Source organism: Acipenser ruthenus, chromosome 22 (assembly GCF_902713425.1).
Source record: "Acipenser ruthenus chromosome 22, fAciRut3.2 maternal haplotype, whole genome shotgun sequence".
Lineage (NCBI taxonomy): Eukaryota > Metazoa > Chordata > Actinopteri > Acipenseriformes > Acipenseridae > Acipenser > Acipenser ruthenus.
In genome coordinates this window covers 88,091-103,887 of record NC_081210.1, presented here as the reverse complement: position 1 = coordinate 103,887, position 15,797 = coordinate 88,091, and the positions used below count along the sequence as shown (strand labels likewise).

Sequence of the window (15,797 nt, the reverse complement as noted above, 5' to 3'; positions counted from 1 at the left end):
AGAGAGCTGTGGCTCCCAGTGGGTGGCATTGCCTTGTCATGAGTATAAAGGCTTGGCTCCCTGTAGCCTTGGCTTCATGCATCGAGACTGGCACTCCCATTTTACAATGAAGAGTTTCCACACAGACTGTAAAGGGGATCCCCAGACACACGAAACCAGTGAATAAACACACCACAGCACTGGGGGCTCTGCAGAGCTGTGGGTCTGTTCAAGTGGTTCAAATGATGGCGCATCCACTGCTGTTGAAATGATTCCATGTGTTTTTTCTGTTTTTACAGACAGATATATGCGAACATGGACTGAAATGGTAAACCTCAGTTAACACGAAAAGCCATTTTCTTTGTCATTTTGTCTATATCAGGTCAGGTGGCTAAGTAGATGATGCAGCCAACAGATGTGTATATAATTAAAAAGCCAGAATCACATCTGTAAAGGTTATAACGAATGACTCGCGGTCCAATAAGTGTTAATACCTGTAGTAGGTATTGGACCTTGCTGTGCTGTTTCCTATCTTCCTGAATCACTTGAAATAACTTTATATTAACTGTCACTTTGACTGCGGATGTGTAGACTAGACATTACCTTTTAGATTTGATTGCGCCGTATTCTGTCTTTTATTCTCGAATGAGGTCAGGACCACACATCTTGAAAACTCACCTCTCTTTGCAAATACTTATGGAATTTTATTGCATAAATATTTGGCTCAAATTTTATTCCCAGGACCTAAACTGAAAATGCACGAAGGATTCAGTCAGGTAACCAGAAATGGGAAAATGAAAAACCGCAAAACACAGCACAACATTTTTTTCAAGGTCAAATTGATTATAACTGAAAAAGGCTGCATGTATAACACTATGAAGGTTCAATGATGACACTGGATCTCTAAGTGAGATAATCTGTCAACCTTGCTGCTTCCTCATGTCATTAATCTGCTAGCTGTGTGACACACAGTCAAAGATAGTTATTAAAGCAATGGGACCAGGTTTCATCTGTGTCAGAGGTGAGTGCATTTCTCAGGTAAAAAGACAAGATCCCAGTCAGCCACTCTGAGCTTCACTTCAAAGAAAGCTCTGTGCAGTCTGTCTAAACTTACAGCCCTTTACTCTTGCACGAGATTCCTAAAACAAGCCTCAGCTGCTGCAGCATGGCTGGACAGTCCTGACTCTGAAAGGGTGCGTATGGGAATACTGACCCCTCAGTAGGACACTACACTGATCTACTGCACTTCACTCGCTCTGGTATTAGGGGTGTCGTATTGAAATTGATTTGCTTCTAGGCTTCTAGACCAATCATTCATGCAGTTTGTTTTGGAATTTAAACCTGTTTTTTTTTTTTATCTAATTGTGAAAGAATGTAGAAGAACCACCACAAGGTTCTTCTTCTACATTCATTGGCAATTAGATAAATTCCATTCATATTTTGGAAAATCCACAAACCAACTAAAGAATGGCATGGCTGCTATTTGAAACAGCTCTTTCCACTCCCTTTGTAACACCTTTACTTTGTTAACCCTGTGAAGACCCCACATAGACAGAGGTAGGCTGGACTGTGCATGGAGTGGGCAGCCACTCTGTCAATTGTGGGGGATTTAAAGGCCATCCCATCGTTATGAGGCACTGCTAGAACAAAATAATTTAGAAAGTAAATAGAACTTTCATCCACACAGGATCCCAGCCACACAGCTGTACTCAATCAAATAGCTTGATTGGTTATGCATCCAGTCTCACGCCTCTCTTTAACCTCTGGGTTTCCATTAAACTACAGATCAGAAGCATTGGCTCAAACCTGGAAACAAACCAACTGGCCTGGATTGCCTCTGATTACATCACATCAAACCTCCGGGTTACTGATGGATCCGATCTCAATGGGAATGTACCTGACCATCCCACGTGCCATCAAAGACAAGGGTTAACATTAGAGCCGTTGTAACACTAAAACTAGTTCAATAGTTCTATATAGTTCCCTCTTAAATAGTATAGTCTACCCCATTCTATACTGTATTCGCAGTCTCCTGAGCTTGGGCAAAGGATGGGCAGTGCTTTAATACCAGAGTGCTGAAGACAGATTTAAGTATCTTAAAATGATTTGTTGTATGGTATAAGGTTAATATAATAGTTTTCTATACATATGGTATAATTGCATCTGGTATAATGAGTGCTTCTGGACAGGCAAGTTGCAGTAGAGGTTCCTGGTGTTCAGTCCTTGTTTTTTCGTGTTGCAGTCTGAAGGAGAAACGCTCAGAAACAAATGGGTTGCAGTTTAGACAATAAAACGGTTGGTTCTGTTTCAAATCCATTTTTGCGTGACTCATATGTTTCCCTTCTTCTTTTCCCTCGTTGTGTTTGTGGGTGGGTTTAATTGTTTCCAGGTTTTTGACATGAAGAGTAAAAAGCTTCCAAAGTATTTCAGTGTTTTGTATGAGTCACGCAAAAATGGATTTGAAACAGAACCAACACTGTTTTATTGTCTAAACTGCAACCCATTTGTTTCTGAGCGTTTCTCCTTCAGACTGAAACATGAAAAAACAAGGACTGAACACCAGGAGCTTCTACTGCAACTTGCCTGTCCAGAAGCACTCATTATACCAGATGCAATTATACCATATGTATAGAAAACTATTATATTAACCTTATACCATACAACAAATCATTTTAAGATACTTAAATGCTATCCTATCCTATGCTATGCTATACAACTACACTACCCTATACTATACTATACTGTACTACTACACTATCCTATACTATCCTATGCTACTACACTACCCTATGCTATACTATACTACTACACTATCCTATGCTATGCTATACTGTACTACTACACTATCCTATACTATCCTATACTACTACACTATCCTATGCTATACTATACTACTACACTATCCTATAATATCCTATACTACTACACTACCCTATGCTATACTATACTACTACACTATCCTATACTATCCTATACTACTACACTACCCTATGCTATACTATACGACTACACTATCCTATACTATCCTATACTACTACACTACCCTATGCTATACTATACTACTACACTATCCTATACTATCCTATGCTATACTACTACACTATCCTATCCTATACTATACTACTACACTATCCTATGCTATGCAATACTACTACACAATCATATGCTATACAACTACACTACCCTATACTATGCTATACTACTACACTATCCTATGCTATACTATACTACTAGACTACCCTATGCTATACTATACTACTATACTATCCTATGCTATGCTATACTACTACACTATCCCATGCTATGCTATACTACTACACTATCCTACGCTATACTATACTATACTACTACACTATCCCATGCTATGCTATACTACTACACTATCCCATGCTATACTATTCTACTACACTATCCCATGCTATACTATACTACTACACTATCCTACACTATACTATACTATACTACTACACTATCCCATGCTATGCTATACTACTACACTATCCCATGCTATACTATTCTACTACACTATCCCATGCTATACTATACTACTACACTATCCCATGCTATACTACTACACTATCCTACGCTATACTATACTATACTACTACACTATCCCATGCTATGCTATACTACTACACTATCCCATGCTATACTATTCTACTACACTATCCCATGCTATACTATACTACTACACTATCCCATGCTATGCTATACTACTACACTATCCTACGCTATACTATACTATACTACTACACTATCCCATGCTATGCTATACTACTACACTATCCCATGCTATACTATACTACTACACTATCCCATGCTATGCTATACTACTACACTATCCTACGCTATACTATACTATACTATACTACTACACTATCCCATGCTATGCTATACTACTACACTATCCCATGCTATACTATTCTACTACACTATCCCATGCTATACTATACTACTACACTATCCCATGCTATGCTATACTACTACACTATCCTACGCTATACTATACTATACTACTACACTATCCCATGCTATGCTATACTACTACACTATCCCATGCTATACTATTCTACTACACTATCCCATGCTATGCTATGCTATAGAGCAGGTGTAACCCACCGATTTGAGGAGCCTCACCCTTTATATGAAAGCAGTGATTCAGAGCCTGTGATGTGAATACGCCTGACAGTTCCACTTCACAAACAAATGTTGTAGGAAATTTGCCTGCTTCTTCTTTGTTATTCAAATGCAAGTGTCTCCTAGCTCTGCTCCCAGCGCCGTGATCACTCTGTGGATCGGCGGGTATTTTCTTGTCAGTTTATCAACCACACAGAACCGCTTGGCTAATAACTAATCCCTTCTTTTTAAATGAAAAGTGCTTAGTAGCTAAATCGCTGTGCTGCTGTCTCTGCCAGGCTTTACATAACTAATACTATGCAACTGTGACCTTCCCTAATCCTGGACAATCACACTGATAGCAAAGAACTGGGTACATTTTGAGGGAAGCATGCTGTTAGCGGTAGTTTAATAAGTATAGCTGATTCTCAAGCTTCATGGACAGTGTTTAATAAAGACATGCATTACTGTGCACAAAAATGCATTTCCTTTCCCCTGCTCTGAGCTTTTATTTAGTTTCCATTTGGGTCCTAATCCATACTGTGAAATAGTACCATGGACTGCCCTTCATATCAGCACCACAGACTTCACTCTTGTAGGACAGAAAGCTAGAAATCATTCCACTCCCCGTGTGCCCCTTGAAAGCCTTTCTAAGAGGTGACACATGCAAGCAGGGAGGTGTGGGTGAGATCCGTCCGCAGTGTGAATTCAGTTCCACTCGCTGGGCAGAGAGGCAGCTGAACCAGCTCTGCCAGTACAGGCCCAGTGTTCATCAGGACGCCCCTCCCTGACAGCCACACCCGTCGCTAGGTGTAACGACAGAGAGGCTTAAGGAATTCCATAGAGGACACACTCTCTTTCTGATGCATTTCATTCATTTCATACGCTGGGCGACACCAGCATTTTTCACATAGTTTCTGGCCAGAACCAAGCAACAAACATCCCATTATCATCAATGAACAAGACCTCCTCCTCCCACTGCACCTGTAACTGCCTGAATCTTTGAACACTTGAGCAGTAGTTTTGTTCACTTCTGAAGCAACGGCAGATGGATTGTGTCTCAGTGATTGGGGACTCCAGTGTGACACAATAATATGGTTTCTTTCTCTCCATTATACCCCTAATCAATGCTGAAAATCCTAATAGATTTATTGAAAACGGGAAAGTCACCAGCAGCTCCCTCAAGGTCTGGTACAGGGGATGGCAGGGAGCATGTACTGCCCTGAGAGAAGAATTGTGCAGAATGACACTGTGGCTCAAGAGTGCTGCTTCACTGCTCACAGTGCTGTCAAACACAGCTCAATGTTAACACTCCCCCCAGAGACGCAGCTCCCAACAGCAAGGCAAAGCACTAACCCCCTCCCCCTCCCCCTCCCCCCCCCCCCTCCCCCAGGGACGAAGCTCCCAACAGCAAGGCAAAGCATTCTGTACAAAGTTAAAAAAAAACTTTACCACGAGCCCTGACAACCAAAAACACATGCAGTCATGTATGAAGCCTGCATACGCTTAGAATGCACCTCCCCTCTCCCGCCTCCCCATGAGGATGAGTGGATACAGATGTGTTCTGCTGGAAAATGCAGTGACTCACACTAAACACAGCGAATGCAACAAATGAGTACAGTACATGCTAGTAATAATGTGTTTTGAATTTTTTTAAGTTTGGCAAAAAAAAAAAAAAAAGCAGAAATAAATAATTGATGTGGTTTGGGTGCTCACATGCATTTGTGCACTGCATAATAATCCAGAAAAAACTCACAGGATATACATTTGCATATGTAACACGTGATGTAAACGGTCAAGGACACATTCTAGATGTGTACCTGCTCTGCATTGCCCGGGGCTGCATGCTAATGTCACGGCTGAGCATCCCACCTGTTCGATGATAGGCTGTACTGTGAGTGTGCACCGCCTTTAGGGGAGAGTCCAGTCCAGGTTTTAGTTGCGCTTCAGCTTTCTTCAGCGCACTGTTGTTGTTGACTGCAGAGTGACACACAGAGAGGAGTTTCCTTCTAAAAGCTTTTTCACAGTTTCTTCTGTCCTCCCAGACCTACCTGCTTCGGATAGAACACCCCTGCGCCAACTCACCTTTGAACACCAGGTCCCCGAGAGACTGAAACGGGGGAAACAGTGGATCTGCCAAAATGTTTAAAAAGAAGACAACGAAGTCTGCTGTTACGCCAAAAACGTGAGTTTTTAAAACGTATTTATTTACTGGTATATACAAAAACAAAAAGCAACGAGTTCCCATACGGGACGTTCAATTTCTGTTTCCTATTTGATATTTTCAGGTGAATAAAACGGTGAACGAAAACTACCTGCAGTGTAACGAAGTGTGCAAACTGCAGACAGACAGCGTATCCCCCTGCTTACTACCAGCCACTCGATTTCCATAGTGAAACACATACAGATAAAACAGAGCTCGATTCAGTGTGTATGTTCCGTTGGATCCGCACTGAATCGCGTTCTTCACAGGTGTGTTTTTCTTCCTGTCGTAAAGGGTGTGGCATGACAGGTAGCGTGCTGAAACGGCTTTATCACTCGAAACTCTGTTGAAATAAAAAAAGCATATATATATATATATATATATATATATATATATATATATATATATATATATATATATAAATTAAAAGACAGCCCATAGTAAGACCGATTTAAAAAATAAATAAATAGGTTTGCGTGTACTTTGTTGATCCAGCGAGCGCTTAATGCGTTGTGCTGTCTAACCAGGCAGCCGCGAGTTGAAACGCGTTTTTTACAGTAGTCAAAGTGGAGGTGTCTTCGCACGCAAACTGCAGCCCTTAGCTTCGTTGTCACTACATCTTGCGTTACTGGATCTTAGCGAGTTCTCAAACGCGAGGTCGGTTGTTTTTAAGTAGCACTAACATTACGCTTCTGGAAACGCATCTTGCTTGTACAAGTTGCAGTTTGCTACATTATTATTATGATTATGATTATTATTATTATTATTATGAATAATAATAATTTACCCCGTTGTACCCCAACATACTTATACCCAGATTTATTTTTTCAGTTCATGCCTGACATCCAATGAGAGAGAATAGACCAGACCTACAACAACATACCCACCCGGAACACCTATCTCGTTTACTTAATTCCTCTGTTCACCACAACCGAAACCTCGCCCATGATTTGAATTTTCTGGAAGCAAAACAAAAACGGGCGTGACTGGTGTTGGTTAATCATCTGGTCATTCGAGCTAATTTAATCGTTACTGTTTAAAAGCTTCTTGCAGTGTGTGCATTATGGGTTCTGAAGAAGTCCGTTTTTCACATAGAGAATGAAGGTTCAGTTTCACTGCAGTGAAAGTGTATGCATGAGCATGTAGTTAGATTGTAGTTGCAAGGCACTGTAAAGGTTTCCTTGTGGTGTTCCTGCCATTTGAGCTCTCTCTAGCCCCTTGCACACTGGTATGCTCTACCCGGGCCAAAACCTGCGTTTGATAAAGCAGGGTTGACCAGGGTGACACACCCAAGTGCACAATACGTGTGTCAGTGCCCAGGAAGCAGCTTCTCTGGTTTGAACCCTCAGCCCAGATGTGGCTGTTTGTTACTGCGTTGGCTCACGAACGTCCGTCATGCATTTTGTCTCGCTCAAGCCGGGTCAAAGCGTGTCGACCCACATCCTGAGTTGGGTCGCTGGGACCCGCGTTAACCCAGGCGTGGGTTGACAGTATGCAGGATTGTGACCCGGGTAGCAGTGCCAGTGTGAAAGGGGCTTTAAGATAATAGATTAGAAACTGCATTTAAAATGTAGCTAAGCCACAGTCTAACTGCAAGCTGATACTGCTGCCTTCACTGCACGGCAGTTTGAACCTGTTTTTTTTTGTATATATGTCTATTGGAATGTTATGTAACCAGATGATCACTGAAAGAACACTGCAGCCAGTTCCACCCTGGGCTGTGCAGGTGTGGCAAGCGTCTTCTGAGCAATGGAGAGAATGAGCTTCAAAGAGTCAAGCTGCACCTGTTCATTAGAATACAAGCAGCTTGTGTCTTTTCTTCAATGTGGACAGGAGGGGGTAGTCTATTAATATCTGATTAAAATGTCATGTTTTTTTAATGAAATTTTACAATAAGACTCCCATCGCAAAGCAGTTTGATCCATTCCTGGTTTTACTGTGAGTTTAATAAGACACACCTGAGCTTGTTGTGGCTAATCAAGCTCGCAGTAAAATCTGGAATGGGTAACGCTGCTACACAATGTGTGCCTTTTTTTCCATCCCTATATATCCTGTATTTCAAAGCTCCTCAAACTATACTTGATTGTAGAACTTTTGCTAAAGACTAAGCAGGTTGAAGTCTGTCCTTCCACTGTGTGTTTGTGATTGGATGAGAGTGTCCTCTCTCCAAACTAAACCCCTCCTGGAATGTGGCTTGTAACAGCAGGTTAGACGAGTTTTGTTTTATTTCTTATCTATCTATCTATCTATCTATAATCTACTAGCACTGCAGATTCCCTTCTAGTCCCCCATACACAAACGCTAGATAACCCTCTTCTTTTTAAATGCAGGTATTTCTTTTACTATTGGAAATGATTAGCGAGTTTTCATTGAAGTTTTTTTCCATTAAGGAACAGGACAAACTGAACTTTCCTTTCAAACTGATGCAGTTTGTGGGGGTCTGCTTACAGTGCCCTTGTTTGTGTATAGGCTGAACATGCAATTACTGAGTGACTATGGGTACGCTCCCATGTCTTAGAAACCGCCCTGCAGAAAATGGCTCTGAAGGAAACACCAAAGTAGTAAATCAAATGAATGGCTGGGGAGCTTGCAGAGTGCTGATGTGGAAACAGAGGGTAAACAGGACTAACCAGTTCTATTGGAGTAAGCACCACGCCTGCAGCTCACAGCTCAAGTTTTCAGTGCTGAACTGTGTCTATTAACATACACTAACAATCCCAACTCCCATTTCAAATGTAGCACTGCACGAAACCTGCAACTCTGACATCTGGCAGCTGTTCCACTAATCTGAGCAGCTGACATTTATAAATGGGGGAGAGGCCCTTTTGTCACAGCTCTTTCTTAAACAGAAAAGGATTCAAGTAGATTTTGGTATTGAAAAAAAAGGATGTTAGCTGTTTTTATGAAACTTTAATATCCATTTATCTAAGATGCCAACAAGACAGAACATGAAAATGTAACTGGAGTTTATTATTTTAAACAGACAGAATAAATCCATCATTAAAAAGCTCCTGACATGTGTGGGGAGGGCTGAACATCACTGCACCACTCAGCTTCAGATAGAATAACTAGCTTCAAGAAAGACAAGAGATTTTAAACACATAATCACGAGTCTTCTCTGTCCTCAAGGTATCCTATCTAAACAATCCCAGATTTCTCCTATAACGTACCTGGCTTGCATGAGAAGTCCTTTGGGTCGGAGCGAACTCCAGGATGACACGTATCTTGGTTCAGTTCATGTCATGTCAAATCCAAACCCCGATATTGTCCGTGCAGAAGCGTGTCAGAAGCATACAGAAGTCCCTATTTGTACCAGTGTGTTGGGCAATTATTCAGTGCAACAGACCGTTTATACATTCGGACCAGTTAGAGGTGCTTCATTGTAACTCGGCACGGCATTCTTTCTTATGCAAATTCAAGAAGCAGATGGTCAAATAAAGAGGATCGAGGTAGCGATTACAGATGCACAGGTGAATACAGTGTTGCTGTTGCATAGCATTTGTTGTCCTTTTTGATGACATTAGTAAATATGCAATGGGAAATGCATGCATGTATGTATGACAAGTCTCTGGACAGTATTTTTCTCAGGTTCAATCACCTGCATGCAAGGACAATCTGCATTGTCTAAAATAGCCTCTGGAGAACGGTAATATTTATAAGCAAGCTGAGTGAATGTGCATTGTAGCAAATCCAGAAGCAAGGCCTCCAGGCTGAGTGGTTTCAATGTGTTTCCTGTGCAGGGTCCAGAACAGCGAGCTCACAGAGGTGATCGAGAAGTTGCAGAGGCATGCCGACCAGGTGGAGAAAAACATCATCGACACCGAGGACAAACTGCAGAAGGTACGGATGCCTGGCTGTCTGCCTTTCTAATGCATTTAAAATACGGGTGTGGCACACACTCCCTGTCTACTGGGGCTGCTCTGGTCCAGGCTTTTGTTCCAGCTGGGGCTCCATGATGTCACGCTTCCCCGTGCACTTTAAAGGCAATGCTGACAGTCAGGGAGAGTAAAGATAGCCTGTAGTGTGTGTGTATATATATGTTACAGCATGGCTGGACTCGCCGGTTTGTATTACATTTAGAGACGACTGCTTTAGTGGAATGAGAAGGGATTTATATACACATGTAGGCCTATGTGAAGCACTAGATAATCTAAACCGTAGAGGTCAGTTATTTAGCACACGTGTACTACAGCATCATCAATGCAAATACATGCCTGTTCACGTTTGAAATGTGCCCCGTTTGCAGGATGTTAATAATAAAATGGATGGAAGGGCTCAGCTGTACCATGACGACACCAGCAAAAGAATCGGAAACTCAGAGGATCTGCTGAAGGGGCTGGGGCTCGATGCAGTCAGCGCCAGACGCCTCGGTCACCCGCAGGCTGAGATGATTGAAGAAGAGTTAGTTTACTTTGCACTTGGATTTCTTTGTATCTTTATTACGGATACAGGTGCACAAAACTGGATTCAATTCACGAAAACTTCAAACTGTGATCCTTGATTGTAAACTAAAACTGATCCTTGATTGTAAACTATAAACTGATCAGTGATTGCAAACTGTAACCGTGTAACTGTAACATCTGTTGATGCTGTTTTTTATTTTTGTCGGTTATTTTTAAGTGAAGACTCTCGCGCTCTCTTTGCTTTAGTATCAAGCAGCTGAAGGAGAGGGTAAGGAAACTGCGTCTGGAGCACGAGAGGGTTTACAACGCGTCTCGCTCGGAGAGCCTCCCCAACATCAACTGGGGGAAGATCATTGAGGAGAAGCAGGTGAGTGGACGCAAGGAACAGGAAGTGTGTCGTCTCCTTTGTGACATCACAAACCAACTATGTTCGAACGCATGGACTGCATACAGACACCCAAATTATTAATCAAATGGTTTTTGCGTTGATTCCATCTTCAGCATTGCCCATGCACAGCAAACCTCCATTGGAACTCTATTTAGAACGCCAGTCCAATACCTAATTAATAAGGATAATGTTCCTTTTTTCTACTTCATAGATGAACCTGAATAACAAAGGCTTTGGAAATGATCTGCCCTTGGTTGACAACCAAGTGGACGAGCACAACATTTTCCACAGTGAAGTGGAGGCCATCGGGCCCCACATTACTCAGCAAGGAGACCAGGTACAGGACTGATAAGGTCTGATAAGGAACAGTGTTCATGTGCATACATCACTCCTAAAACCTCAGCAGTTTAACATGAAGGATGATGCAGGAATTCAAAGATGAAAAAGGCCTGAAAATGTAACTATTATGTTACATTGTGGTTCACAAATGTGGACTGGTTTTTGACTTGGATGTTATAAAATAGTTTCTTTGAAACCAATATGACCCTTTTAACTTTGTTACAGGAATACATCAGTGGCCTGCAAGTGAAATACAACAAACTCCTGGTAAGCACAAGCAGGGGATTCTGATTGGTTTACAAAGTGTTTGATTGAATCTTTTCATGCTGTTAAGAAGCTGTAACTTTATTAAATTAATATATGACTCATGGTGCATTATGAAAAATGACCACACAGCATTGATTCTGTAGCTTCTCATTGAAACATGGTAAGTGCTTCTCCCTGGTCAAATACCAGTCTAGTAAGTTTGCGTTTCCCCTTTAGAACAACTCCCAGACGCGTCAGCGGGACCTAAACAGCCTGCGCGATTACATGCAGCGCTGCACCAACGAGCTCTACTGGATGGACCAGCAGGGACAGGAGCGTATCAACTACGACTGGAGTGACAGGAACCTGGACTACCCGACCCGACACAAGCAGTACGAGGTAACAGACTGGACTACCTGACCCGACACAAGCAGTACGAGGTAACAGACTGGACTACCTGACCCGACACAAGCAGTACGAGGTAACAGACTGGACTACCCGACCTGACACAAGCAGTACGAGGTAACAGACTGGACTACCCGACCCGACACAAGCAGTACGAGGTAACAGACTGGACTACCTGACCCGACACAAGCAGTACGAGGTAACAGACTGGACTACCTGACCCGACACAAGCAGTACGAGGTAACAGACTGGACTACCCGACCTGACACAAGCAGTACGAGGTAACAGACTGGACTACCTGACCCGACACAAGCAGTACGAGGTAACAGACTGGACTACCCGACCCGACACAAGCAGTACGAGGTAACAGACTGGACTACCTGACCCGACACAAGCAGTACGAGGTAACAGACTGGACTACCCGACCCGACACAAGCAGTACGAGGTAACAGACTGGACTACCCGACCCGACACAAGCAGTACGAGGTAACAGACTGGACTACCTGACCCGACACAAGCAGTACGAGGTAACAGACTGGACTACCTGACCTGACACAAGCAGTACGAGGTAACAGACTGGACTACCCGACCTGACACAAGCAGTACGAGGTAACAGACTGGACTACCCGACCCGACACAAGCAGTACGAGGTAACAGACTGGACTACCCGACCCGACACAAGCAGTACGAGGTAACAGACTGGACTACCTGACCCGACACAAGCAGTACGAGGTAACAGACTGGACTACCTGACCCGACACAAGCAGTACGAGGTAACAGACTGGACTACCTGACCTGACACAAGCAGTACGAGGTAACAGACTGGACTACCCGACCTGACACAAGCAGTACGAGGTAACAGACTGGACTACCCGACCCGACACAAGCAGTACGAGGTAACAGACTGGACTACCCGACCCGACACAAGCAGTACGAGGTAACAGACTGGACTACCCGACCCGACACAAGCAGTACGAGGTAACAGACTGGACTACCCGACCCGACACAAGCAGTACGAGGTAACAGACTGGACTACCTGACCCGACACAAGCAGTACGAGGTAACAGACTGGACTACCTGACCCGACACAAGCAGTACGAGGTAACAGACTGGACTACCTGACCCGACACAAGCAGTACGAGGTAACAGACTGGACTACCTGACCCGACACAAGCAGTACGAGGTAACAGACTGGACTACCTGACCCGACACAAGCAGTACGAGGTAACAGACTGGACTACCTGACCCGACACAAGCAGTACGAGGTAACAGACTGGACTACCTGACCCGACACAAGCAGTACGAGGTAACAGACTGGACTACCTGACCCGACACAAGCAGTACGAGGTAACAGACTGGACTACCCGACCCGACACAAGCAGTACGAGGTAACAGACTGGACTACCTGACCCGACACAAGCAGTACGAGGTAACAGACTGGACTACCCGACCCGACACAAGCAGTACGAGGTAACAGACTGGACTACCCGACCCGACACAAGCAGTACGAGGTAACAGACTGGACTACCTGACCCGACACAAGCAGTACGAGGTAACAGACTGGACTACCTGACCCGACACAAGCAGTACGAGGTAACAGACTGGACTACCCGACCCGACACAAGCAGTACGAGGTAACAGACTGGACTACCTGACCCGACACAAGCAGTACGAGGTAACAGACTGGACTACCTGACCTGACACAAGCAGTACGAGGTAACAGACTGGACTACCCGACCCGACACAAGCAGTACGAGGTAACAGACTGGACTACCTGACCCGACACAAGCAGTACGAGGTAACAGACTGGACTACCTGACCCGACACAAGCAGTACGAGGTAACAGACTGGACTACCTGACCCGACACAAGCAGTACGAGGTAACAGACTGGACTACCCGACCCGACACAAGCAGTACGAGGTAACAGACTGGACTACCTGACCCGACACAAGCAGTACGAGGTAACAGACTGGACTACCTGACCTGACACAAGCAGTACGAGGTAACAGACTGGACTACCCGACCCGACACAAGCAGTACGAGGTAACAGACTGGACTACCTGACCCGACACAAGCAGTACGAGGTAACAGACTGGACTACCTGACCCGACACAAGCAGTACGAGGTAACAGACTGGACTACCTGACCCGACACAAGCAGTACGAGGTAACAGACTGGACTACCCGACCCGACACAAGCAGTACGAGGTAACAGACTGGACTACCTGACCCGACACAAGCAGTACGAGGTAACAGACTGGACTACCTGACCCGACACAAGCAGTACGAGGTAACAGACTGGACTACCTGACCCGACACAAGCAGTACGAGGTAACAGACTGGACTACCTGACCCGACACAAGCAGTACGAGGTAACGCAATGCTCTTGCTGCGATGGATGCCAAAATATATATTAAGGCTTTGTTTTTCAATATTAAAGAAACATCAGCAGCTCCAATATAATCATAGTATTTGTTTTTATTTTAAAAGAACACATTTTAATTAAGCCAGCATGTCTTTCACGTTATTTAACTGCATTCATACCCTTAGACTGTGAAAAGGATTTTTGATAGAACCTGTGCCACAAAGAGCCCGGTGTTTTGTATGGCTGTGTGTTCACCTTTTGCATAATGTAATTGTTTTCCATTTTTATCCCACAGAATTTTATTAACAGAAGTCTTGAAGCCAAAGAGGCAAGTATCACGAAGCTCCATGAAGATGGAGAGAAGCTTCTGGCAGCGAACCACCCAGGCAGCAATGCCATCGAGGTAAGCCCTGCGAGCTGCTCTGCTCTGTGCTGCTGTGCTGCTGCGATGGACGTCAGGGCAGCGTGTTTAATAAGTCTGTGTCTCTCAGGCTCACACTGAGGCGGTGCATGCAGACTGGAAGGAATACCTCAACCTGCTTATCTGCGAGGAGAAGCACCTGAAATACATGGATGATTACCACAAAGTAGGTGAACAACAAGCAGCTACTGCTGTTACTGTGCATCCTGCACACATGCTTTCATTTCCATTCAATCTGCTTTCAGTTAAAAATAAAAAATAAAATATATATATATATATATATATATATATATATATATATATATATATATATATATATATATATAAATACCCCACTGTATTACAATGTAGTTTAAATAGTTATTTTTAAGTGTTTGACAGTAAAATGAAATCCAGTGAATCGTTTCGAATGGCTGCAGGGTTAATGTTCCTTGGAAGGCAGTAGATTTCAATCAGATTTTTTTTAGGAATGAAGATTAAGAGATAGTTTAAATTCAAATTAGGATGCAAACAGGTGCCTTTGTGTTTGTCATCGTCAACCCCCATATGACAGTGATATTGTAAGCTTGGTAAAACAACATTTTTTTTACCTTTTTAGTATCACAAGGATGCAAAGGACACTCAGGATCTACTGAAGAAACTGGAGACGGACCTGAGCCAGAAATACAACCCTGAATTTAAAGACATCTACCAGACGCAGGCCCTGATCGAGGATTTGGATGTCAGTATTAGATCTGTGGCAACATTAAACACACATTATTTCAGTATAATGCAGCGACATGTACACTATTTGGGAGAGGCCTTTTACAGAATATGTATTAGAAACACTCTTGGCATGTTAGTTAATAGCCGGGTGCTCGGAATGCATTTTTATGGTGGTTTTTCCACCTGACAGCAAAGTATATGAGTCAAGTTTTTTCACATCCCCTCTA

The 15,797-nt window shown here is 43.4% G+C and overlaps 1 protein-coding gene across 2 annotated transcripts in view; it reads left to right on the top strand.

The window, feature by feature from the left end:
* Window positions 1–6,035: 6,035 nt before the first annotated feature.
* ppl (periplakin) overlaps window positions 6,036–15,797 on the top strand; it is a 19,294-nt gene continuing 9,532 nt past the window's right edge. Inside the window, exons 1-10 of one of the 2 annotated variants that reach the window (XM_034926815.2) lie at window positions 6,036–6,280; window positions 10,039–10,138; window positions 10,545–10,699; window positions 10,948–11,068; window positions 11,301–11,426; window positions 11,654–11,695; window positions 11,912–12,073; window positions 14,740–14,847; window positions 14,936–15,031; window positions 15,464–15,586. In XM_034926815.2, the coding sequence (XP_034782706.2) occupies window positions 6,237–6,280; window positions 10,039–10,138; window positions 10,545–10,699; window positions 10,948–11,068; window positions 11,301–11,426; window positions 11,654–11,695; window positions 11,912–12,073; window positions 14,740–14,847; window positions 14,936–15,031; window positions 15,464–15,586 (1,077 nt within the window). In that variant the 5' untranslated portion in view covers window positions 6,036–6,236. Of the gene's footprint in view, window positions 6,281–10,038; window positions 10,139–10,544; window positions 10,700–10,947; window positions 11,069–11,300; window positions 11,427–11,653; window positions 11,696–11,911; window positions 12,074–14,188; window positions 14,288–14,739; window positions 14,848–14,935; window positions 15,032–15,463; window positions 15,587–15,797 lie in introns of those variants that run through there. The other variant, XM_058995675.1, reaches the window with a different exon arrangement.